Raw genomic sequence first — 23,231 nt, forward strand, 5'->3', positions numbered from 1 at the left:
GAGATGCATGCTGCCCTAAGTAAACAAACAGACTACAGATACACAACTTGGTTGACTATCACCCAAATAAATAAAATATGGATGCACATGTCTACATATGACAAAGCCAGGAAATGTTACATACAAGTCTGTCAATTCTGATAACTACAATAATGTAGCTATTATTTCAATTGGTATGCCACTTTCCCACATACATCTGCCCAAAGCAATGAGCAAATGTAGAGAAGGCTAAACCAGAATGCCTTCTATAGGTTTAATCCACATGTCCCACATCTTAAATAAAGATGCATGTATCACTTTCCGTATCCTTCTGTATTTCAAGGTACTCCTGTCTTATAAAAGCAAAAAGAGGAGCAACTTCAATAGCCAGATTCATACATATTCCTGAGCACAAATATCCAGAAACGTATGGCCATTGTCTAGTGAAGGATAAGGACCTTTGTTCACTAAAAACAAACAAAAATAAGACAATTTTTTATTCTTTGCTATTCCTTTGGTAGCTCCAATCCAAAGCTGTGCTCTGGAATTGGAAGGAACCCTATTGGCATATGCAAATGGAGGTAGAAAAACATGTTAGCACAGTCTGTGCCTGGTTAGAATGCCCAACCAGCAAACAAATCTTCTAGACAGCAGAATCCTTTGCACGTCTACTCAGGAGTAAGTCTCATTGAATTGCAGAAAGACTTACTCCCAAACAAGTGTGTTTAGAATTGAAGCCTCAACATTTCAAGTAACTGTTGCTGAAATAAAGGGGATTAATGCCATGACGCTTTTAGACGTAAAAGTTAACTAGAGCAACAGTGTGGCATACCGGGAATATGTCCAGACACAAAGTTGTGTCACTCATTACTAGCAGTGCCAGTGCCCTTATTGCATTTGATACAACACTTGCAAAACAAACAAACAAACCCATCAACTGGGTGGTGGGAGACAATGTTTTCGGGCAATAAAATATTGTTGCTTGGGTGGGTGAGTGGCTAACCCCAAAGCAAAAACACGATGGTAGAGAAAAGAACCTGAATCCCCCATAATCTCACTCTAGCAAGGACCAACACAACTTGTGCAGCTCCATGCCTCTCCATCAATGCTGTTATTCTATGCCCCAGTATCTAATGCTTTCCATCAGTATAGTCCTTGCAAGAGAAAGAGAAAAAGTATGTCACCCGAGCCATTTCTGACAAGCTAAGTTTTGAAATAATTATGCAAAGTATATAGATATACGCAAGATGTTATTCTGAATCCAAATGCAGCACTTGTAAGCACTACAATGCAGCACATGCCCACATTTACCTGTATAGAGGTACTGGAGAAGGGAACCAAAGGCAGCTGGGTTGATCTATATAATGAATGAAAGTGGTTATTTACAGAGGTTGCATTTTGCCATGGCTTGAACTATACACTGATATAAGTGAGAAACAAGCTAGAACAGCAGTAGCTAAGGTATTTTGGAGTACAACTCCCATCAGCCCCAGCCTGTCAGGTCAATGATCAGAAGTCCACAACAACTTCCAGAGGGCACCCCATCGGCTATATTCAAACTAGAAGGTAATGAGGGCCCATGAGATTCTGCAGTAGTGCAAACTCTGGAGAGGCAAGCAACAAAAAGGGCAAGATTTTAGCTGTATCTCCCTTTTCCTCAATGCCAGCTCAGTTTGCACCATGTGACAACATTAAATAATGTCACTCAAAAAGTAATTAACTTGTGGAGCTGACCACAAGTTGTGATAACCACTTATATAGTTAGCTTAAAAAAACAAAAACCTGTTTTGTGAGAAGTTGAATGGCTTGTTTGTTATGTTTACCAGTAGGAACAGGAAGGGGCGATTCAATACAGTAGTCACAATGAAATCTCAATACAATGTTCCAGATCAACATTGCTGAGATAATCCAAGTAAAACTATTTTAAAGAAGCTTGATTAGTTAGTAACATCAGGCTTGGTACCCGTGTAGCAGAATAAAGTGGCAGAATGGACTGTACCATTCAGACTGCAAGCAGGAGAAGCCCATTTTGAGTGTTCCAAATTTAACAATATTCACTGCAAGTAAAAAAGAAAAAAAGGAGCATGGCAGTGAGAGGACTAGCCCAGAACAACTTCCTCTCAATGAGCCAATTCATGGAGTTAGTTGCTTTTTATGGTTTTTTTAGTTAGTTGATTTTTATGTTTTTTAATGTATTTGAAATGACATCCTCACCCACAGTCTTAAGTGGTACAGTCCACTCTACTGTCTCATTCTGATGCATGTGTAAATCAGGGTCTAGACTTAGCACATGAAACCATAAAGCAAGCACCAACTGCAGACACTATTCCAGTTAAAACAAAGCTTGAGTCTTCTCACCAATGGATGCTTTAGTGCTATGATATTCTTCCCCTTCCACTTGGTCTCAAACATTTCTGCAAAATATGCACTCCGGGCACCGAGAATGCAGCGATGGGCGCAGAAAGACTTCCCATGCACAATGAATACAATGTCACTCTGGTAACCCTGTTCCAGAAGTCTGCAAGGAGAATGAGAACAAGAAGTCTGAAAAAACTGGACTGGAGGACTCAGCATCTGCGAGCATCTTGTTCCTTCAAAATCAAGGTTCTAAAATAATGCTTTATTATTTATTAATTGGTTCCTTTCTTACCAAGGTAACTCAAAGTGACTTACAATATATAAACAAAGAAAAACATACATTAAAACCAGCACAGAGAAAAACAATGAAAAAATGAAATGACAATCTTCTTCTTAAAAAGGCAGAATCTGAATCACTCGAGGCCACAGGAAATTACAGTTCTACATCATGGGAAAAAAGTAATGTTTTTGCCTGACGCTTAAAGCTATATAATGATGCTACCAAGTGAGCCTCTCTGGGGACAGCATTCCATAAACAGGACTGCACACACACATATATATTAAGTAGTCTTATTTACTTCTGCCACTTACAAAGTAGATTGTGATTAATCAGTTTTATCATGTATACCGTATGAGAAGTTTTTTCAGTGGGGAGGGAATTACATATATATATATAGAAACTTTCAAATTACTATCTACTAACAGTGGCTTGACAGACTTGTCATCATCCCAAGCAAGCCTCCATAAGGCAAGAACATAATAAATCTTTTGAATCTCCTGAAACAAAACAAGCAAGAGGGGTCAGCCATCCAAGGAGTGGGCGTGGCAGTCCAATGGAAACAGATGCATTTTAATGCTTAACCGCCTGCAATGAAGGCATCCCTTCTCTCTTTACCGTTGAAGGAAGACATCATAGTAGTCTCTCTTCATGCACTTTGCTGTGATCTGCTTGTACTCCTTTAACACCCGCCGAATAGCATCACTCAGGGCCCCATATAAACAACGCTCGCCATCAAAGGTGTTTGCTTCACATTTGGCACCTGTAAACCAATACCAACTGGAATTTAGGTTTGAAGCCATATTACAGGAGACATATCATTTACATATGTGATATTGTCTTTCTCTGCGGAACAGTACTAAGAACTGCTTCCACTAAACAACTGGAACAACCTTCATCCCTCGTTACAAGTACTTTCATATGTTCTTCTGGTCTAAAGCAGAGCTCATGAAGTAAAATTAACATTCAACCATAATACCCAGTCTCTTAATTTCTGCCTTGGGACAACTGCAAGACTACTCAGTTTTAAAAGAAAATAGCTGCATGAAGCTGCATACATTCTACACTATTTCACAGAAAACATTTCTGCTGCACCCATACCACTGTGATCCAGTGTGCTACACTATGAGCTGGATTGTGGAGTGTGCTACACTATGAGCTGGATTGTTGGATGAGGATCAGGGTTCATATCCACACTCAGCCATGAAGCTTGCTGGGTGACCTTGGGACGGTCATTGTCTACTTCCCAGGGCTGATGAGAGGATAAACTGAGGAGGAGAACCATGAACACCACATTGAGCTCCTTGGAGAGAAGTTATTACAATTTAAAAAACAGAGAAAAGAATCTCTTTTAAAGTACACTGTAAATATTTAGTAAAATACAAGTTAGAAGAAAGCTAAAAAGCTTCCCAGAAAAATTAAAACAACTTTTTGATTGTGTGTTTAACTACAGTTAGGAATATAAAATTTATTGTCCAAATTCAATATAATTCTCTCTCAAGTCTGTGCCTGCATTGGTTGGAATATACCCATTTCTAATAGAGTCTGCATGTAGCTACGGTTCACTGACAAGCTATGCTTACCAAATTCAACATTACTCCACCAAAGAATGATTTGGATTTCTTATCCCTAGAAGGATTATTATTTGCTTTAGCGGTAAGCTATGAATTATGATCTAATACCAAGTTTGAAATGCTGTTCCTATGGAAATCTGAAAGGCGCCTACAATCCTGATGTTTTGTCACCTGCTGAAAATATATTTGTTTCACCAAGTGTTTTTAAAGACTTAATCTGATTCAGCCTGGGTCATCTTATGATTTTATAATTGTACAATTTTGTTATTTTCAATGACTGTATTGTATACCACCTCAATAATAATTGTGTTGGTGGTTTATAAATATTCTGATAAATAAAGTTAGAAACCATGCTTTTGTTTTATTTCTCTGACTGGATTTATATTCTTTGTACCTGTTAAACAACAGACCTAACACTGATTATCCATTCTTAAGGAAATCAGCCCTGAGTGCTCACTGGAAGGACAGATCGTGAAGCTGAGGCTCCAATACTTTGGCCACCTCATGAGAAGAGAAGACTCTCTGGAAAAGACCCTGATGTTGGGAAAGATGGAGGGCACAAGGAGAAGGGGGAGACAGAGGATGAGACAGTTGGATAGTGTTGTTGAAGCTAGCAGCATGAATTTGACCAAACTGTGGGAGGCAGTGGAAGACAGGAGTGCCTGGCGTGCTCTGGTCCATGGGGTCACGAAGAGTCGGACACGACTAAACGACTAAACAACAACAACATTGATTAAATGAAATCAATGTATTTTGATGGTGTGGGTGAGAGAACTAAGCTTATCTCACTCTACATCAGAGTTTTCCAAACTGTGTGTCGCGACACATTATAGTGTTGGCTGCAGTGTGTAGGTGAGTCAACGAATGCTTCTCACAGTGCTCCCAGGGCTGGAAAGGGGTTAGTTAAACCTCTTGTTTGCTAGTAAAACTGAATTACTGTGTCGTGAAATCTTGCATGTCTAAAAAGTGTACCACCAACATGAAAAGCTCTGCCCTACATTATTGCCTTTGTCCTTTTAGCCAAGTTACTAAGAAACAGCGCAATAATGCCCTTGGGAGCTGGGTGGTTCAAGAATGGATGCTGGCAGACTTGTTACTTGGTAACCTAGATAGATCTGCAAGCAAAAGCACATATTCCTGGTGATAACTGTTCCTACTAGTCATTCAGTAAATGGTGGCAGCTACCGATTCAGTGTATTACAGGTGAATTTATTCCTTCTAGTAAAGCCAAACACTAAATCCATTTATTTTTGCCCTGCTGGGTGCTATGATGAGAACAGAAATATTAAATGTACCAACAAGGAGCCTTAACTTTTGGGTTTTTTAAAGTAAAAAATGAGATTATTATTTTTATTATTATTATTACTCCTCTGGGTGGCTTACAGCATATATAAAATGTAGTAAAACATCAAATGGACATTTACTTTTAGGTGCATTTTATTAAACAAAATGGCAACAAGCAGACTAGATTAAAAATAGCAGCTCTCCCCATTGACTAAGATCCAATTTTAATGTCACGCTATGGCTAGTACTACAAACTTGTAAAAAACTGAGCCCTGTACTAACACCCTACCATGAGAGGAAAAGTTTTCCTTGCAAAATAAGATTCTAGCTTTTTGATTAGCATAACAGGTCAAAAGCAGCTATGCAGTTTCCCATCAGAGCAGGGTTATACTGTTTTAATTCTGGTGTACCTTCAGTGACAATTCTAGAGACACACAGGTGACCATATATATTGGGCACACAGTCTCCAGGAGAAGAAGCATTTTTCTTACCGTTGGCTAAAAGGTACCGTACAAGCTCTTCATGTCCACAGAGACAAGCATAATACCTGTTAAGACAAGGAAGGAGTTAAGAAAGAGACACTTAGAAATGAAAACTTCTAAGTTTTGCTGATTCAATGTATCATGGCCTTCAAAAGTCCTCCCACAGCACCAACTTTGCAATCTAATTAAGATCCTAAAATCACATTAGGTTGGGACAACGAATGTGTTGCCTTCCAGTTGTTGTTGGAGTGCAACTCGCAGCAGCCCCAGCAGCATGGCCAATGGTTGGGATGATGGAAGTTGTAGTCCAACATCATCTGGAGGGCACCACGTTGGCTCCCCCCATGGTGTTAATTCCTTACAAGAAATTGATCCAGTCCTCTCCATAGCATTCTCACTTCTTTCTGTTGTGACAAGGAGAACAAGAGTCTTTTCCTACTCCTTTTCTAGTGATGAGATATGCGCTTGCTTCATGTGCAAGTAGAAAAAAAAGAGATATGGACTAGGGCTATGCAGATGAAGGGGTGGGACCATGCAAACAGAGCTGCCTTGGTTTTCAGTGCTCCCATCAAGTTCTATGGGACAACATTGAGAGAGATGAAATCTGCACACCAGCCCAACACTGTATGATAACTTTACCAACAAGAACTTTAGGGCACATGCTTAGTATTTCTATTGCAAGTATCTACATCCTGCTCTATTAGTCAAGACTTTCAGAGCAGTTTCCATCAGCGAGATAAAGGCAGCAGTAACTCTCGTGTAAAACCCAATCCCAGATTTTTTAAAACTTCTAAAAGTTGACACTAAAAGGTGTGGGTGAATAAAATGTCTTCCATCTGTTACTGTAAAGACAGACTTGTTAGTGCTAGGTGGGCCTCCCTGGAGACAGCAAAATGAAAAATATCCCTTTCCCAATTCCCACCCACCTCACTTCAGAAGGCAATAGAATTCTAGCAATGATCACAGGTGATAGGAAAAGTATGCAGGAAAAGTAACCTAGGTCCTAAGATGCTTAGGGGTTTCAACATAAAATCCAGTACCTTGAATTTTATGTGGAAATAGATCAGCAGCTAATGCAATCATATAAAGGCTGACATGACAATATCCCAAGGACACATTGTACAACTCCAGGGATTCCCATTCTATACTTTTTTTTATGACAGACGTAGCACAGTGCTGATGAACATATGTTGGGGACAAACAAGAGAAGACTATTGTCTTCATGCCCTGTTTGCAACCTTCCCAGAACATTATGGCTAACCAGAGCTAGACAGGATGAACCAATGGTGCAATTGGAGCAGGCCTCTTCTTAGAATGCTAGTAAAATGGTTGCCACAAATTATCCCAAAAGCAGTGGCAGGCATTCAACTGCCTTCCAGAATATTGTTCTGAATGAGGAAAATTATTTCCAACAGCAAGCCTTGTCAACAAAAAACAGCATGGGAACACTGAAAACTTGATACAATGGGGAGCAGAATGTAGGAGAAGGATAGAAGAAAAAAATGTTTTCTTTTTTGAACACAACAACAGAAGTAAAATGAGGAACCGTTGCAATGCCTGAAAGCATTTCTTTAAATCCTGTATAAGTTACCAAACAGCATGTATGTCTCAAGGCCAAAGCACTCACAAAGGGGTACTGTCCCATTTATCCCGGACATTGATTTCAACATCTCTCTGTTCAAGAAGGTATCTGAAAGACAAACAAGGGCACAGCTTTAGCACTTAAGAATTCATCTAACTCACTTCAGCTACAGCTTCAGAAATTACCTGTTTTTAAAGCCCCTTTTCCTATTATTATTTATTATTTTTATTTATTAGATTAGACTGCCCATCATAAGATCTCAGGGCGGTTCACAGAATGCTCAAGTTTGGGAGTGCCCATGCAACCTTTAAAAGAAGGGACACAAAATAACAAGGCTATTACATTTATTCTCCTTTACCCCCACCATTGATTTTTAAGTCTGTGTAATTTCCAAAATATCAGAAGAAACCAACATGCTGCCCTCCAGATGTTTTGGATTCCACCTCCCATCGGCCTTGGCCATTTGAGGAATGATGGACAGTTTAGTCTAACATCTGGAGGCATCATATTGGCTACTCCTGCTCTACATTCCAGTAGCACACACCTCCCCTCTTTTTTTGTTTTTCTTTAAAAAAATAGTGAGAAATATCCTCACCAATTCTATGGGGGCACAACAGTGCATATGCAGATTATCAGGAGCACAGAAAACACAAAGAAAAATAGTTTGTGTTTTTATTTTGCTTTCTGGAAAGGCCCTAAAAAAACAGAGCTAGTATGGTGCAATGGTTAAGAGTACTGGACTAGGACTGGGGATAAAGTCAGCCCCTGTCTCTGAATTTAGACTATCTCACAGGGTGGTTGCAAAAATTAAATAAAAAGGCAAGGGGGAGGGTAGAATGAATTTAAATATAAATGACATTTTTAAATCATGAGCAAAAATTAGTCATTATTTAAAAACCTTAAGACAACTGGTTGCTGTTCTCCAAGTATGTTGCTACTGTTGTCCTTTTTTGTGTTTCTGCTTGCAAATTGTGTTGCACCTGAGAGTTGTAAGTTCTTAAGATTGACACTGAAATTGATGGATAGCATCACTTATGGTGATTATGCACATCACAATGAATTTGAATTGATATTATATTGTGATCAACATTACTTTTCTGGCTGTTACCACATCTTAATGCAATGAATCAGGAAATTAATTGATAGTTTTTTTAAAATATATGATTGGTATATATTTATTCTTTTATTCATGAATTACTGTCATGTTAACTGTTTTGTCTTTGTAATGATGTGTTTTGTGACAGTGCTTGTATTCTGTTGAGTCACGCTGGGCACACGTGTGTGGAAAAGCAGCATATAGTTTATATTCTACAACATCTTCAGTTTAAAAAAGGAGAAAATGTGTTTATAAAGCCTTAAAATACCATTTGCCTTTTTATGCGTCTGTTTCCTTTTGGTCCTGCTCTCAGGGGATATCTAAAGTAGTCAGCTGTTTCAGGACAGGAAGCTGAGCTGATAGGCAGAAGAGGCAAAAGTTGTTTTCCTTTTTAAAAACACAGCAAGAACTTGGGGCCTCCCATTAGGGATATGAAGTAACACAGTAGCAGCCATTCTATTGCCAAATATGAATAGCTTGGGGAGGGAAGGTTGGCAAACAGGCAGGTGAAAAGAATTTCTTTGCTTCCTAACTGTTTATCTGCCCCCTAACTTTTTCTCTGCCACAATAATCTTCAATGTTCCCAGACCTAAGACTCAACTTTTAACTAAAACATGCATCTGTAAACCCGTTTTTTAACAAAAAAATATTACCACATATTTGTATGATGGTATTGCTGCTGCTGCAACATGCTAGATCAGGCTGTGACAGTCCTGGGTTCCAACCCACCAGTTGAAGACCAAAGAGCTGCCACACCCAACAGAACTCTTAAGTTATCCAGTCCATGCTTGTTCCCTATTCCCCTCACAGATCTGTGACCTCCCTCCAAAATATCCCTGGTTGTGCCCAATATCCTCCATTCTATTTTTTCAGCCCCAGCCAGTACTTCCCCTATGCCCCATGTTTGCTTTCTAAAAGTAGTGTGCGCCAGAAATCCGCCTTGCCTAGAACTTCCAAGCTCCTATTTTGGAAGTCTCTCCTCCCTTTAAGCCTAGGTGGGTGGAGAAGGCATTAGCTGGGGTTACCGAAGGCACTTTGTACATGCCCAGAGCCCTCTCACCCAGGTTATTGCTTTCATGTGTGCAAACAAGCCCAGAAGCTTGTTCTAAATAGCTTCCCAGTTTTACTTCTCAGGCAGCCCTTTTTTTGCTGCTGTCTAGAAGAGACATCTAAACATCCTAAACACACACAACAAACTTCGAGGAAAGCTAGGGACAAAAATAGACGAGTTTACCTTAAGTCCCAGGGCAGCCCCTAAACCTCCACCTGCCATTCAGGTGCTCCCCAAACCGGAACCTCAAGGGACAGCCCCCTATTAAGCTCCCTAGCCCCAGCTTCTGCCAAGGCGCAGCACCTCCCGGGGGTCCCCCCCACCCCATAACTTGGGCAAGGGCCTCACCGCACTCGGAAAACATCGCCCTTCTTGCAGCTGGTGAAGAGGTCGCTGGTGTCCATAGCCCGCCGGAAAGCGCCGCATTGACCCGGCCTAGGGGAGCGAAGGCGGCTTCAGCGGGAGCAGGCCCAGGAGGAGGAGGAGCAGGGCAGCCCAGGGCAAGCGGCGCCGGATGTAAACACGGCGCCGGAGAGGCTGCTCCACACCAGCGAGGAGGCCGGCCTCGCTCCCCGCCCTTTCCTGGGGGACCCGGCGGCGCGCAGGCCCGCCCACCTCGCCGGGGTCAGCCTAGAAGACCGGGCGGCTGCGGAAGGCCGGCGTCGTGCCTGGGCGGCTTTAATTCCCCCCGCCGTCTGGCAAAGCCCCGGACGGGCGAGCAGCAGCTGCCGCTTCTCCAGGCGCCGCGCGCGCTTCTCCTCCTGCTGCTGCGCCCCGTTTGCGCGAGAGCCCGCCTCGGTTCGTTCTGTGATTCGCCCGCGATTAGATGCCGCCGCCTCCTCCTCTCCCCGCTGCCAAGAGCGAGGATTAGCACCGGCGTTTGTGCGTCTATATATATATAAATATTGTTTTCAAAAGGGTTGGGGCTTCGTGTTTTTAATAAGTTCGGGCTCCTCCAGCGCCCCGCCTGCCGCCTGCAAATCTGTGGCCCGGAAGCCTCGGTCGGAGCGAGGCTGAAGCGGACAATGACTTTGTCTGCTCGCGGAAGGGAGCTTCCAGGTTACTTCTGACGCCGTGTTCTTCGCGTGGTGGCCTCTCCCCAGAGGAATGGAAAATAAAATAAAAAAAATGTCATGAGACCAGGAGGAATAAAACCCCCAGTGTCTCTCGTTGCAGGGCCGCAAGCAAGTAGGAGAAGCAGAAAAGGGAGGCAGCCACCCATGCGCTTTCCTACTCAAGTTTTTATTGTATGGAAGGAAGACTGTTCTGTTCAGTTCTCTTCGTCTCCAAAATAAGTGATGTTATCAAGCTAGAAAAGATGCGAAAAGGGGGCGACGGAAGTGTTTTGTTGAATCCGTGTGCACACAACCCAGAGCTATCTTGTAGTTTCTTGAGAAATGCTGCCGCTTGATGTGTTTCCCCTCAAACCAGCTTTAATCCGAAAGGCAATCTTAAAACCGACCAGTTAAACCGGGGTGTGTGCATGTGGGACGCCCATTGCTTACCCGCAGATGACAGCTTCACAAATAGGAGTTGTGGAGGCCACGGCTTTGTTGCATTTTAAGCTGCTAATTGCCTGAGACGTTTTAATTTGGTAAAAAACTAGGGTAAGTGTAGGCGTGATAGAGGTGTGTACAATTATTCATAGTAAATAGAGAAACGTTTTGCTCCCTCTCATAATTGTAGTACCTGAGTCTCCACTGAAGCTAAGTGGTTAAAGCTTCAGGATAGGCAAAAGGAAGTACTACTTCATACAGTGTATCGTTAAACTCAGGAACTCACTTCCACAAGAAGTTGGGGTGGACACCAATTTGAATGCATTTAAAGAAGGGGCTAGGCAAATTCATGGAAAGTGCTAATCAAATGGCTACAAGTCACTGGGGTGTGTGGTATCCCCAGGATCAATACCAGCTACTGGGATTCAAGAAGTGTGCATGCACAGGAAAGCTTATACCCAGAACAAACTTAGTTTGTCTCTAAGTTGCTACTGGACAATTTTTTATTTTGACTGTGTCAGACCAACACAGTTACCTACCTGAATCTGGGATTCAAGAGTAAGAGAGGGCTATTGTGCTCATGTCCTTGAGTTTCCCATAGGTCCATCCAGGAGGCATTTACTAGCCTTTGAGGTTGTGCAAATAGCACTCGTATATGCTCATAGCTATACGTATGCTCATAAGTGTTACCGACTTGTGCCTTTAAAATACCTGTTCAGTACAGAGCTAAAAGCAGGTGAGCTTTGGTGGTAATGGGGCAGAGCCACCTAGTGAGTTTTTGGTGGATCAGTTTGCATGGGGTGCTTCAGGCAAGCAGGGACTGGTGGTTTTTCAGTGGTAAGAGTCCTCTTAAATTCTATATAAAATTCCTTTTTTCAAGGCATCTATCTCCCATTTACCGTAGTTAACAAAATAGGTGATGCCACAATCAAGCTCCCAGTATAAAATAGGAAGATAAAACACTTGTTCTTGGCAAACACTGTTTTTATATTAGCGGTAGAACTCAGTCCTGATATTGAACAGGTTTTTTGTTTGAGTCAAAGTGAGATCTTTGGTTCAAAGTACACCATGCTTGTCTTTTCTGCATGGCAAAACATGACAGGGCAACATAAGATAAACAACCCAGCTTGAGTCACCTTTCTTGCACATGCAGTTGAAGATAGTGTGAGTCATAGAAATTATTTGTTTGGTATACTTAGCATTACAAATGTTAAAACGATAAATTAACAAAAATTCTACTGTCTTCATTAAACAGATCCATTGATGGAGTGATTTTGATAGTGTAGGGTTTCAATCCTCCATTTTTGAAATGTTAACTTATTCTTACAAGTGTCTGTTCCTGAAGATTCAAACCTGGGGGTGGTGTGGGAGTGGCCCACGTGCAATAAAGCAACTTTTGAAAAATGAACTTTTCCGTCTTCACACTTTCCACTTCTCTAAGAATGGCAACACTGAACTTGATTTAAAAGCTAAGCCTACCTTATAATTTAAAGCTGACTCTGTACTGTACGGAACTATATATTAATTGATTTTTTAAACATTTCTCCAAAATTGGGATTTAGTCTAGATTTCTGGTTTACCATGTCCCCTCTAAACTTCACTGCTTGGGCAGAACTGAAAACTAGCTTAAGTCTCTTATAGAGACTTAACACCTCTAAGATTTAGCCCTAGCACAGAGCTCTTGATTGATTGATTAAATGGGTGGCATTAGTCTGTTTGACTGCTTAATAATTTGTTACCTTGGTGCTATCACTGGGGCCAAAATGTTTCATTAGATGGGACTCCCTTGCTAGGTTGTTCCCCATTTATAGCCCTGGTTAGCTTCTTCCAGCTGCTAATGCAGCCAATTAGATCAGGAGGTCTTTGTTTGAAGAAACACAACTAATCAAATCCCAGATTCAAACTCTGCTGCATTATGAAGCTGATAGAACAGTTGAGGAAGCTACTTTCTCTCAACCTAATCTACCTTTCACCACTAAAATATCACTCCATATTTCTGGGAGGAAGGACAGGATATAAATTGATGAATAAATGTAATGTTCCCTCGGTTAATTCCAAAACCTGTGTTCAGTATGCCTTACCAAATTTCAACCCTCACCATAACACATGCATTGTGCATGTACAAATATTGCACACATACAACATAGCAATCTTTTTCTTCAAGCTGAGGCTTAAGTCAGTAGTGCATGCTGGGGAAATGAACACAGGAGATTCTGTATTTTGACCAGAAACTTTATTTCAAAAAGTGCTACTGGTGACTAAGGAACATTTGCTAGCAAGTGAAATGACAGATGATAAAACCATCACATTTTGGAGTATGTAAAATTTCCATCAAGAAAAGAATCCTACTTTTATGTATATTAAGGAAACTTTCCAAATGAAGGTCAACTTTCTCAGTCTCCTTAGAAAAATAAGACTCGGGGATGAGAGGAAGCAATCGTGCAGCGTTTCCCAAATGTTTAAAAGTTAACAGTACATTTTATGCTGTGCATGTTTTTTCAGAAATATGTCTCAGTAAGTTCAATTAATTTTATGTGGGTCTAGGGTTGCAGTCTGTCTTTCTAATGGGATCATCTCAATCAGAATAATTTGATTTATAATTCTTCCCCAACCATTGCAGCTCTCTGCTGCAATCTATCCATCCCACTCTTATCCAGCTGATTCTCAATCTCTCATTTGGGAATCACTGCAGTGATTTGGAGATCCACACTACCCCATTCATATCCTTAATGTAATATAGCAGTGTAGGAGCCAGGATAGTAAGGCTAATAGTAGTATCAGAGGCTTTATCTTCACAAGCATGTAACAAAAGAACTAGGACAGCAGATTCCTCAGCCTTTATTAGTTTTTTTAGTTGGGAGGAGGGAGTTGTGTTTGGTTTTAGAGAGTGGAAAAGTATGCTTTAGTTTCATCAGAGATTCATGAGAAAACAGGGTCCGAGGCAAGTCCTGCTGAGAGACATCTGTGTAGCAATCTGTACTCTTGTCCACTGCTGGAACAATCAGCAGAGAGGCTTCTGCACCAGATGTTAAGTTAGGTAGCCCATAGATATTTTCTGAGTCAGTGGTTCTCAAAGTGCAAGGCTGTCACCACGCGACCATGCTGAGTTGCCAAGAATTCTCATATCCTCCCTGCATTTCCTTACATATTGACCTAGAATGTCATAACCATGCATCAAGTAAGGGCAGTAGTCCATGAAGCTGAGTGAAGCATCTCTCTTTGTGACTATTTGGCTATATGGAGACGTAATAGAAATCCTTTGTAAACCATTATATCAAACCAACACTGGAAGCTGGTTTGCAAACCACAGTTTGTACCGATTGTAATTTGCCCTTATGTCTGAATTCACAAACCATTGACAAATCACTTAAGGACATTGCTCTATGGAGCACTATGGTGAAAGAAGCGAATTTGTGAAGTTTAGAAGTTTAGAAGCTGAGTGCAGAGTTGTACATTTGGAAGCTGAAACCATAGTGTGGGTTCTTAATTATGCTTAGCATAGATAATCGTGTGGTGTAGTATCTGGACTAAGACTATACAGTCCCTTCATTTATTTTAATGTCTCTCGCTTGTACCCTACATCCAGGGGAATGGTAATTTCTCATCTCTGTAGGAACACACATCTCCTTGTCTGAAAGTGGTTCACCATCTACAGTACTAAATGATCCAGTCCTCAAAATAGTGGGCTTACAAAGAATTATTTTATGATAGCATGACATTGCATTAAATCAGAAGGTGACTCAAAAAGTTTTGTGAGGTCATTCTAACTGTTTAAAGAGTTTTACCGTCATTCAAAAGCTTGCATACTTCTCACACCAACAAAAGAAGCTGGTCCAGTAAAACATATCTCTAGTAATAATTAAGGATTGCTCCCTTTCCTCTATTTTTTCATACGACGAGTAGTGAAGCCAACAGGATTATAGCTCTATGCTAATTTTTAAATCCATATGATTAAAGATTCAAGGTCTATCATCACTATTCCCACGAGCTTAATTCTAGATGTCATTGGAAAGTGCTCTGCTGGCTTCCTTTCGTCTACTTTGGAGTAGAGTTGGCCTGTAGTTTCATTTCTAACCGCTCCTTCTTAAATGCTAATCAGTTAACAGTAGGTATTGAAATCATGGTATTTTGTGTGTTTGAAGGCGGCGCAAGAACAAAACTATTTTTCCTTGAATGCATTTTTCTCAGCCACCACCAGATGTCAGTGTGGCTCCATGTATATAACAAAGATTATAACAAACCTAACTCATTGTAGAGAGGAAATAGTGTATGTGTGTGTTAAATCTTAAACAAGTAAAAAACTACAGCAAAGAAGATAATGACTAACTGCTCTCATAAACCCTAAAATAGGACAAAATGGAAGAAACCTCTAATGAAGGGAAAAAGAAAGCATGGAGTAAAATAAATAAATAGGGGAAGATGTAAAAGATCTCTAAAATCCTGAATGAGCTCCGTGCAGCAATATGACTGCATAGAATCCAAACCATGAAAAAGAATAAACATTTAGAGATAGTTTTCCTGGCACATATCTCCCCTGCAGAGAGAAAATGCAGTCCTGATATTCACATAAATTGAATATTTTAGTTGGAATTTGGCTAGGGAACTAATACTGTTGCCTAACATCTGAACAATTTTTTAAAAAGAATCCTAGCAATACTGTACGTAAGATTTATGCAGTATTTATATGTGAAATTAAACTGTGCTGACAAGATTGCTTTATGTCTTTGGGAGATCAGATTTCAGTGCTCAGAGAGAGCTACGGATTGGATGCTAACAGATTTCCATTACAAGTTCATCGGCAATCTCCATTAAATATACATGAATCTTTGTGTGTGATGGTTCTGTTAAAGAGCAAGTATTATTAATGGCAACTCGGTTGAGCCAGACAGGCAATCATAACAAGTTTTTGTGTTGGTCATTTTCCTTTTGAAGTGAGACAAGCCATGAGATGTGTGTAACGGAGTAACATTCTGGAGAAAAGGAAGCAAAAATATGTTGAGACCAGCCATCAGCACTGAAAATGGGAGGTTCTGCATATGCAAGTGCTTCTCAAAGAAGCCTGGGGCATTCTAGTTTGCCCAAGGCATGCTAACAAAGCATTCATATGGCAGCCCTTGAGCCTAGTTTTGATCCCAGAGGTATTACTGTACTAAGGTACTAACCTCATTTGTTTAAACTGACCTATTCCTGACATATAGCTGTGTAGATGAAATCAAAATTTACTCCACTGGTACAGAAGAGGACACTTAAGTTTTCCATCTGTTTCATTCAAGGTCAATCAAACAAGACTTGCGCAGCAATCAGCGTAGCTGTTATAGTAAGTGCATTAACTAAAGTGAAGGAGACTTCCCAGCTGGCTTCCCTGCCCACTGCCGCCCCAAAATTCTGATCTCTAATTGCCAGTCCAGGAAACTTGTGAAGGTGATAGCAGGAATTCGTTCTGTATTAGAAAAATACTTTTCTGGATTCAGATCAACCAAGCAGTTCAGGGCATGGTCAAATTCTGTAGTTTCCACTAGGTTTGGATCCACAAAAGGTGCTATTACTGCGAAATGTCATAGTAAGGGAAGGGGCAATGTAATATCCTGCTAGCACCTAAAATTAGGCTCTGTCAGGTACCTGAGCAGAATAGATTTGTTCTGCCTAAATAGCAACCTTACAGAGTTTTTAAAATTACCAGCTCACACAATACATCTGTCAGCCCAGCACTTAACAGTTATGAACCATTTTGCAGCTTGAGTAGAAAATCCTGCTGGCCATTCACTAGAAGGAAACGTTTCTCATGCTGGGCAACAAGGTGAGTGGTGAATTGCAAGACTGTCTTAATGCATCATATCCGAAGCCTAGACAAGAAATATGCCGTCTTTCCTTGCTGCCACTGTACCTTTTGAGAGAGGTTGTGAACCCCCTTTTTCCTGTGCGGAACTGGCCTACTGCCTCTGTGATGAATCCTTCAGTAAACACCACTCTGGGGCAATGCTAAGCCTTGATACCATTTATTTTTCAAACCTGGCCATCCTCCACTCCTACCAAAGAACTAGAGCAAGTGCATTTAAAAGTGATTAAACATTGGCGCTACTGACAGCAACACACAAACACGCCCCACCCCCCACCCACTCTGCTCAGGGTGGCCCTTCCGACTCCAGGACTGTGATGGTGCCTCAGGACCGTGATGGGCAGATCCATTCCAAACCTGAAAAAGTAAGTTCCTGAGGAGCCACCCTCACCAAATGGCCCTTAAGTCAAACAAGAGTGCAATCAGAAACACCCGGCTCCTCTTTTAAAGGTGTGTATCTTCCTCAAACACATCTCCCTCTTCGCCTGCCCGCTTGTTAATGAGGACATCCCAGCTCTCAGGTCCATTAACAGCTCCCCCACCATTCACACTTGGCTTCTTTTCTTGCATTTCTGATTGGCTGTCGCTGGCTACATCCAAGGTCGGATTGTCATGGCAGCCGTTCTCCACAAACCGTAGCTCCTCCCCATGTGACTGAAAAAGAAATGGGACAAACAAGATGCGAGAGAAAATGTTTATTTATTTATTTATTCAAAAGCCTGACGTTTAGGAAGGAAGGTAGGCAAATCAGGAAGCACTTCCTACAATCCTTCTCCATCCTTCGAAGAATAAGAGTTCAAGCCAGATGCCACACTGGGACTCACCATGTTCTTCATTTTGGGCAAGCGCCTCTGCCAGCAGTTGTAAATCAGTCCTGTTATAATGATGATGACACAGATTGAGCCAATAATGACCAGCACCACAAAAAGCTTTCCATAGTCACTATGGGTCTGGCTGGGACGTGACTGGCAACTTGAAGTAGTTGTGTAGTTCTGAATTCCAATCTAAAAACAAAAAATAGTTGCATTTCCAATCTGTTCTCAGGACTTTGTTGCATAAATTGCCTTCTTCAGAGGCAAGTAGTTCTAGAAATCTTTAGACTAATGTTTTAAGTGAATCACTGCAGTAAGATGTGATATTTTATCCCTGAAGATGACTAAGTCAAAATGGATTATGAAAACTGCATACCACAATAAACTCAAATCTTTGGTTACTGAAAATAAGACTCTTGGCCTGAGCTGTAGCACAGCGTAGCCCTGGTTGGGGACAATGAATGGAGGGCATATGTGTTCAGAAATGGAGGCAGTGTGTTGTAGGAGGAAATTCTGCTAGATTGTGGGGAATCAGGAGTCAGTAACAGAAGATGGGGTGCATATTATGTTGGCAAAGAAGGAAGAGGCAGTTCTTATTTTGATTTCTAAAAACAGGTTCTGAGGCTCAGGTCTGTGAGACAGATCATCCACTGGGGGCTCCTTTTAGCCCCTACCCTCCAATTTTGCTCCCAAAGAAGAGCTTTTCTAATGAGCCATCAGAATTGGGCGCCATGGACTCAAGCAATAAGGCTTCTTGCTGAAGGGTTTTGGTGTTCAAAGAAACTAATCAAAGGGGAGCAATTCTTTTGTGAGTCTGCTGCTTATGCATTCCTACAGTGTAGGCAGGCACATGTGGATCTCACCTGTAGTGAGTTCTGTGAACTCTGTAGGTAATTTCCAGCTCACAGATATAATTCCACTAGTCTCTGCCTTATACAGTGCAGAAGTAGTATGTCACATTTTCTGAACCATCAGAGCACAATACTGGGGAAAATGAATTCCTCCAGGCAGCAAGTCCATTGTTATTGTGATTATTGGGTGGAAAGTTACAGACATCAACTGCTAGTGTTTGTGATTTAATTTGTTGCAAGTGGGAGCAAACCTCTTCTCAATGTCTAAAGCATTTTATGAGTCATTTCTTTTAGGGATATTTTTTGTTTGTTCTTCCTTCAGTTCTTTTAAAGCTATGTTTATCTACTAACAAGATTTTTTTTTGTAAAGTTGCAAACAGCAACACAGCTATCCAAATACAGTGAGGTTATTTCACACAAAATATATAAGATATCACTTCGATATCACTAAGAAGTCACTTGGGAGAATATTACACATTGGCTGATGTGATCATGCAGAAAGGCCCTCAGCCAATTTCTAAGTTCTTGTGACCTTGATTAAAGTTCTATAGAGCTTCACATTGTCCATGTAACATGGTAGATTGGGTACAAAGCATGCCCAAGGACAATGTAAGGTCATATTTTCATTTGAACAGAGAATGAGATAAGCTTCCTAGACGACAAAGGCATTTCAGAGATCAAATGTGAAAGTTCAGCTGCTCCAAACAAGAAAACTATGAATCCCCGTGCACAGTGAATAGAAAAGATTTATAGGTTCACCATGCCTTCAAAAGACCCCACAGGCAACATCTTCAGAACGCTCCAACTGATTTTTGGTGTGACAGATGCAGAAAATCATTTCTGCATTTCTCTATGCTCTTCAGCAAGGACAAGCAGGATCTCAAAAGACTATAATGGTAACTTTTTAAAAAGTGCACAGTGTAAAGAGACAATCCCCAGAATCAGTCATAGCTAACAGAAATTGGCATTTGATGACTCAGCAGTTACTAAACAGGAAAGAAGGGATTTCTGCACTGAATGCTGAGCTGTTGCTTTGCCTATTCCGGGCTCAGAGCCCAGCTAGGCTAGAGCATGGGGCTAATTTTCAAGGTGGGCAATTTAACTGCATTGTTTGCTGTGTGACTGAACAAGGTCTTACCTCAGCTAAGCTCCTCCGCATGTCACCTAGTGCCAGGAGAACATCATTTGTTGGGACAACTCCTAGAGGATGAAACACATGGGGGGGGGGGATAGAAACATTAGTTCAATGTGCTCTTCTTTAACACACTTGCATTTCTGGAGAAGAAGAATACCTGTATTAAAGAAGAATTTCCTGAGTGTATAATAATACAGGATACACCTTTCAGAGCACTAGATCAATTTCAGAACTCAAGAGTATCAGCTACAATGTGTGTAAGCAGAGACAGATGAAGGAGAGGAATAAAGGAATCCAGAAAGCAGGAAATATAAAATGCCTCCCTCCGCAAATCAGTGGTTCTACTTCAAATCTGATCTGCTGAATCCACTCTTTCCCCACTGATTGTTCCACTGCCAAATCTGACAGTAAATCAACCATAGCTTATGATTCTCAGAAATGTGGGTGGGAGGGTATCCCAGTGAAAATGATGGATGGCTTATCAGCTTTGCTTTCTTCCCAAACTGGCAATATCTGTAGTAGTGACCACACAGTGAAATGTCTAGAAAACCATTTGTCAGCTCTTACATGGCTTTCTTGTCAAACATGGTTATTTTCCCAGTCAGTTGGGTATAAGCCAAGGAGAATGTGGACAAGAAGAAGTGTGTTGAACTTCATCTCTTTTTCTTCCTCTTTTATACCAACTAATTGTCAATTTGTGGAGGAGATTACTTTAGTTCACAATATTGCTAAGGTCTATAATTTGACACATAGTCCCGGTTCTGGGAGCTGCCCAAACCACCAGTGATTACTACAGTGGCAAGCCCTTTTGATTACAGAGAAATGCCCTTGCCGAACGATTAATTTACATTCCATTGAAAATTCAATACCAACCGTATAAGATTGGAAAAACAAATGGCTTCGTATCAATTGTGCAGAAAGTCATCATTTAATGAGGTAGTTTATTTAACAATGACTGTGATATACTTTTATGATACTTTTTGCCATTGGTAAATGTCTAGACTCAATCTTAGTGATTTGTATTAAAAAATGAAAAGTAAAATACCACATGATGTACTATTGTTTAAAAGTTGCCTCCCCCCTTTTGTTTGTTTAAATAAAAAAAATTAGAAAGAAAGAAAGAAAGAAAGAAAGAAAGAAAGAAAGAACAACAAATCTTCTTAGGCAAACAGATGAGACCATTCCAAGCTGCCCTGAGATAATTATTTTAGAATTCTAGAGATACTGCAACAGTTTTCTGTCAAAGTTTTCTGCAGCCACTTTCAGCAGCATAAGGAAAGCCACACGTTTCCAGGAAGAAGGTTGCCCAATTAGAAACAAAAATTAATGGGGATCTAAACAATGCTTCTCTTTCCCCTGAACTGCCTCAAGGCAGGGCTGCAGGGATTGTCTTGGCAGCCCAAGGCTAGTGTTTCAATATTACTACATATTATTGTTATATATCATACACCGATCACCTGCTGCATTTTCCTTTTTATGTTTCCTTTCATGTAGATGTTATGTCTTTAGTATTTGTTGTATGCTGTCTCAAAACGGATGGAATGTTCTAATGAATAAAATAAAATAAACACCATATGTCCTAGAGCATCCTAGGCTTTTGGCCACAAAGGAAGCACATTACTGTGTGTTGTTTCCATAGAGACCAAAGTGGACTGAGAAGCCTCAGGCCAAGAGGCATCGAGACACTTAATAGGGATTCTCAGATTGAGTAGCAGCACTGGTGGCTGCTTGGTCTCTCTCTGTACAAATCTCAAGAAAGGTAGCCACAGAGTGACTGAAATATTCCAAGTTGAGCAGCCTTGGAAGTAATCAACTTGGTGGGGGTAGCAAAGCAGAGAAACTATTCCTCTGCTCACTTAAATGGTTTCACAGAGACCCACCACTGCGACAGTTCCACTGAACCAAGACATTGCATTTGGTGTGGCAGTAATGGTGCCGGTTTTATTGAAATGTTGCCCGTTGCAAAATTGAAATAATAAAGCATTAAGAATTATACATACATGCACACAGATACTTGCAGCTGCGTTTCAGTGGGAAAACACTGACATCATGTTCCACTGTTTTGCCCTACTAAAATGTTATGGGGGAGATTATAGAGAAAAAGTGACATGGGACACTGCTTGTGGTGCCACTCATATATTAACCATAACATGTTCCAAACTTGCATACCCAATTGCCACTGCTTTGAGAGCTAGCTATCTTCTCCCTGCTTGGATGCCTACTCGGCGTGAGCCTATCAATATGTCTTTGCAACTGGGTTTTTCTTAAAATAAGAAACTTCTGGCAACCACACCACCATATAACTAAGGGAAGGGTGTTAGCTATCACATTATAGAATCTGTTTTTGGCTAGCCACCCATAAACTGTTAGTTGTGAGAGTAGGTCATAGAATTGTAGAGCTGGAGGGAGCATGAGGGTCAACTAGTCCAACTTCCTGCAATGCAGGAATCTTTGCTCAATATGGGGCTCGAACCAACGACCTTTAGTCTCATGCTCTACTGACTGAGCCAAGGTGATTGCTTTAAGAATTCTAAAACTGTTTTTAAAAGGTTGTTTTTAACTGTTTTTAGAATTTTTATTGTAATGTTTTAGTACAGTGGTGCCTCGCAAGACGAAATTAATTCGTTCTGCGAGTCTCTTCGTCTTGCGGATTTATCGTCTTGCGAAGCACGGCTATTAACGGTACTTAGCGGCTTTAAGAAAAAGGAAACAAACTCGCAAGAACTCGCAAGACGTTTTCGTCTTGCGAAGCAAGCCCATAGGGAACTTCGTCTTGCGAAGCGACTCAAAAAACGGAAAACTCTTTCGTCTTACGAGTTTTTCGTCTTGCGAGGCATTCGTCTTGCGAGGTACCACTGTACTGACAAATTTGCTCCTCTGGGCTCCTTTGGAAGAAAGGTGGTATAAAAACTGAATAAATAATCATTATCAGCATAATAATTTTCTCTCTAAAGAAGTGATAGCTATTTTAAATGCATCGAGTAGAGTTCAGAAACTTGGATGGAGAGACAAAAGTGTTATCTGTGAATAGAACTTCACAGGTTGCCCTAGGGAAGAAAATAAGAAGCAAACATGGAGGAAGGTTGAGAAATAGCACACAAAGATTGGAGCCATCAAAAGTACAGTGAGACATTCTTCACATCTTTTGCCCTTCCATAACAACTTACCATGTTCTCCAGCCAAGGTCATTAGCAGATGTTTGTCGTTCTCATTGGGTTTGCTTAAGGAGATCAACCATTGGCCCTGCAATCCATTTTCATACCTGGAGAAAGCATCATCCACCAGGGCCAGCAACTGAAGGCCCCTCTCCACACGGAAGTCCTCCTGCAAAAAAGAACATTTGTCAGTCTCTTAAACAGAAGCTGATGCATTCCATTGAATGCAGACACTCCTCCTACCCTACCAAACCTGTCAGCAG

General features: G+C 41.0%; 2 protein-coding genes across 2 annotated transcripts in view; both read right to left on the reverse strand.

The window, feature by feature from the left end:
• ABTB1 (ankyrin repeat and BTB domain containing 1) overlaps nucleotides 1–10,763 on the reverse strand; it is a 47,452-nt gene extending 36,689 nt beyond the window's left edge. The window contains exons 1-6 of the mRNA XM_053377995.1: nucleotides 10,032–10,763; nucleotides 7,582–7,644; nucleotides 5,964–6,019; nucleotides 3,233–3,377; nucleotides 2,338–2,497; nucleotides 1,291–1,336 (exon numbers count right to left, since the gene is read on the reverse strand). Of these exons, the coding sequence (XP_053233970.1) occupies nucleotides 1,291–1,336; nucleotides 2,338–2,497; nucleotides 3,233–3,377; nucleotides 5,964–6,019; nucleotides 7,582–7,644; nucleotides 10,032–10,087 (526 nt within the window). The 5' untranslated portion in view covers nucleotides 10,088–10,763. The remainder of the gene's footprint in view (nucleotides 1–1,290; nucleotides 1,337–2,337; nucleotides 2,498–3,232; nucleotides 3,378–5,963; nucleotides 6,020–7,581; nucleotides 7,645–10,031) is intronic.
• A 6,396-nt stretch (nucleotides 10,764–17,159) lies between these two features.
• PODXL2 (podocalyxin like 2) overlaps nucleotides 17,160–23,231 on the reverse strand; it is a 52,342-nt gene continuing 46,270 nt past the window's right edge. Inside the window, exons 5-8 of the mRNA XM_053377994.1 lie at nucleotides 22,981–23,137; nucleotides 19,817–19,878; nucleotides 17,840–18,019; nucleotides 17,160–17,669 (exon numbers count right to left, since the gene is read on the reverse strand). Coding sequence (XP_053233969.1) covers nucleotides 17,460–17,669; nucleotides 17,840–18,019; nucleotides 19,817–19,878; nucleotides 22,981–23,137 — 609 coding nt within the window. The 3' untranslated portion in view covers nucleotides 17,160–17,459. The remainder of the gene's footprint in view (nucleotides 17,670–17,839; nucleotides 18,020–19,816; nucleotides 19,879–22,980; nucleotides 23,138–23,231) is intronic.

The sequence above is a fragment of the Podarcis raffonei genome, chromosome 2 (assembly GCF_027172205.1).
Source record: "Podarcis raffonei isolate rPodRaf1 chromosome 2, rPodRaf1.pri, whole genome shotgun sequence".
Lineage (NCBI taxonomy): Eukaryota > Metazoa > Chordata > Lepidosauria > Squamata > Lacertidae > Podarcis > Podarcis raffonei.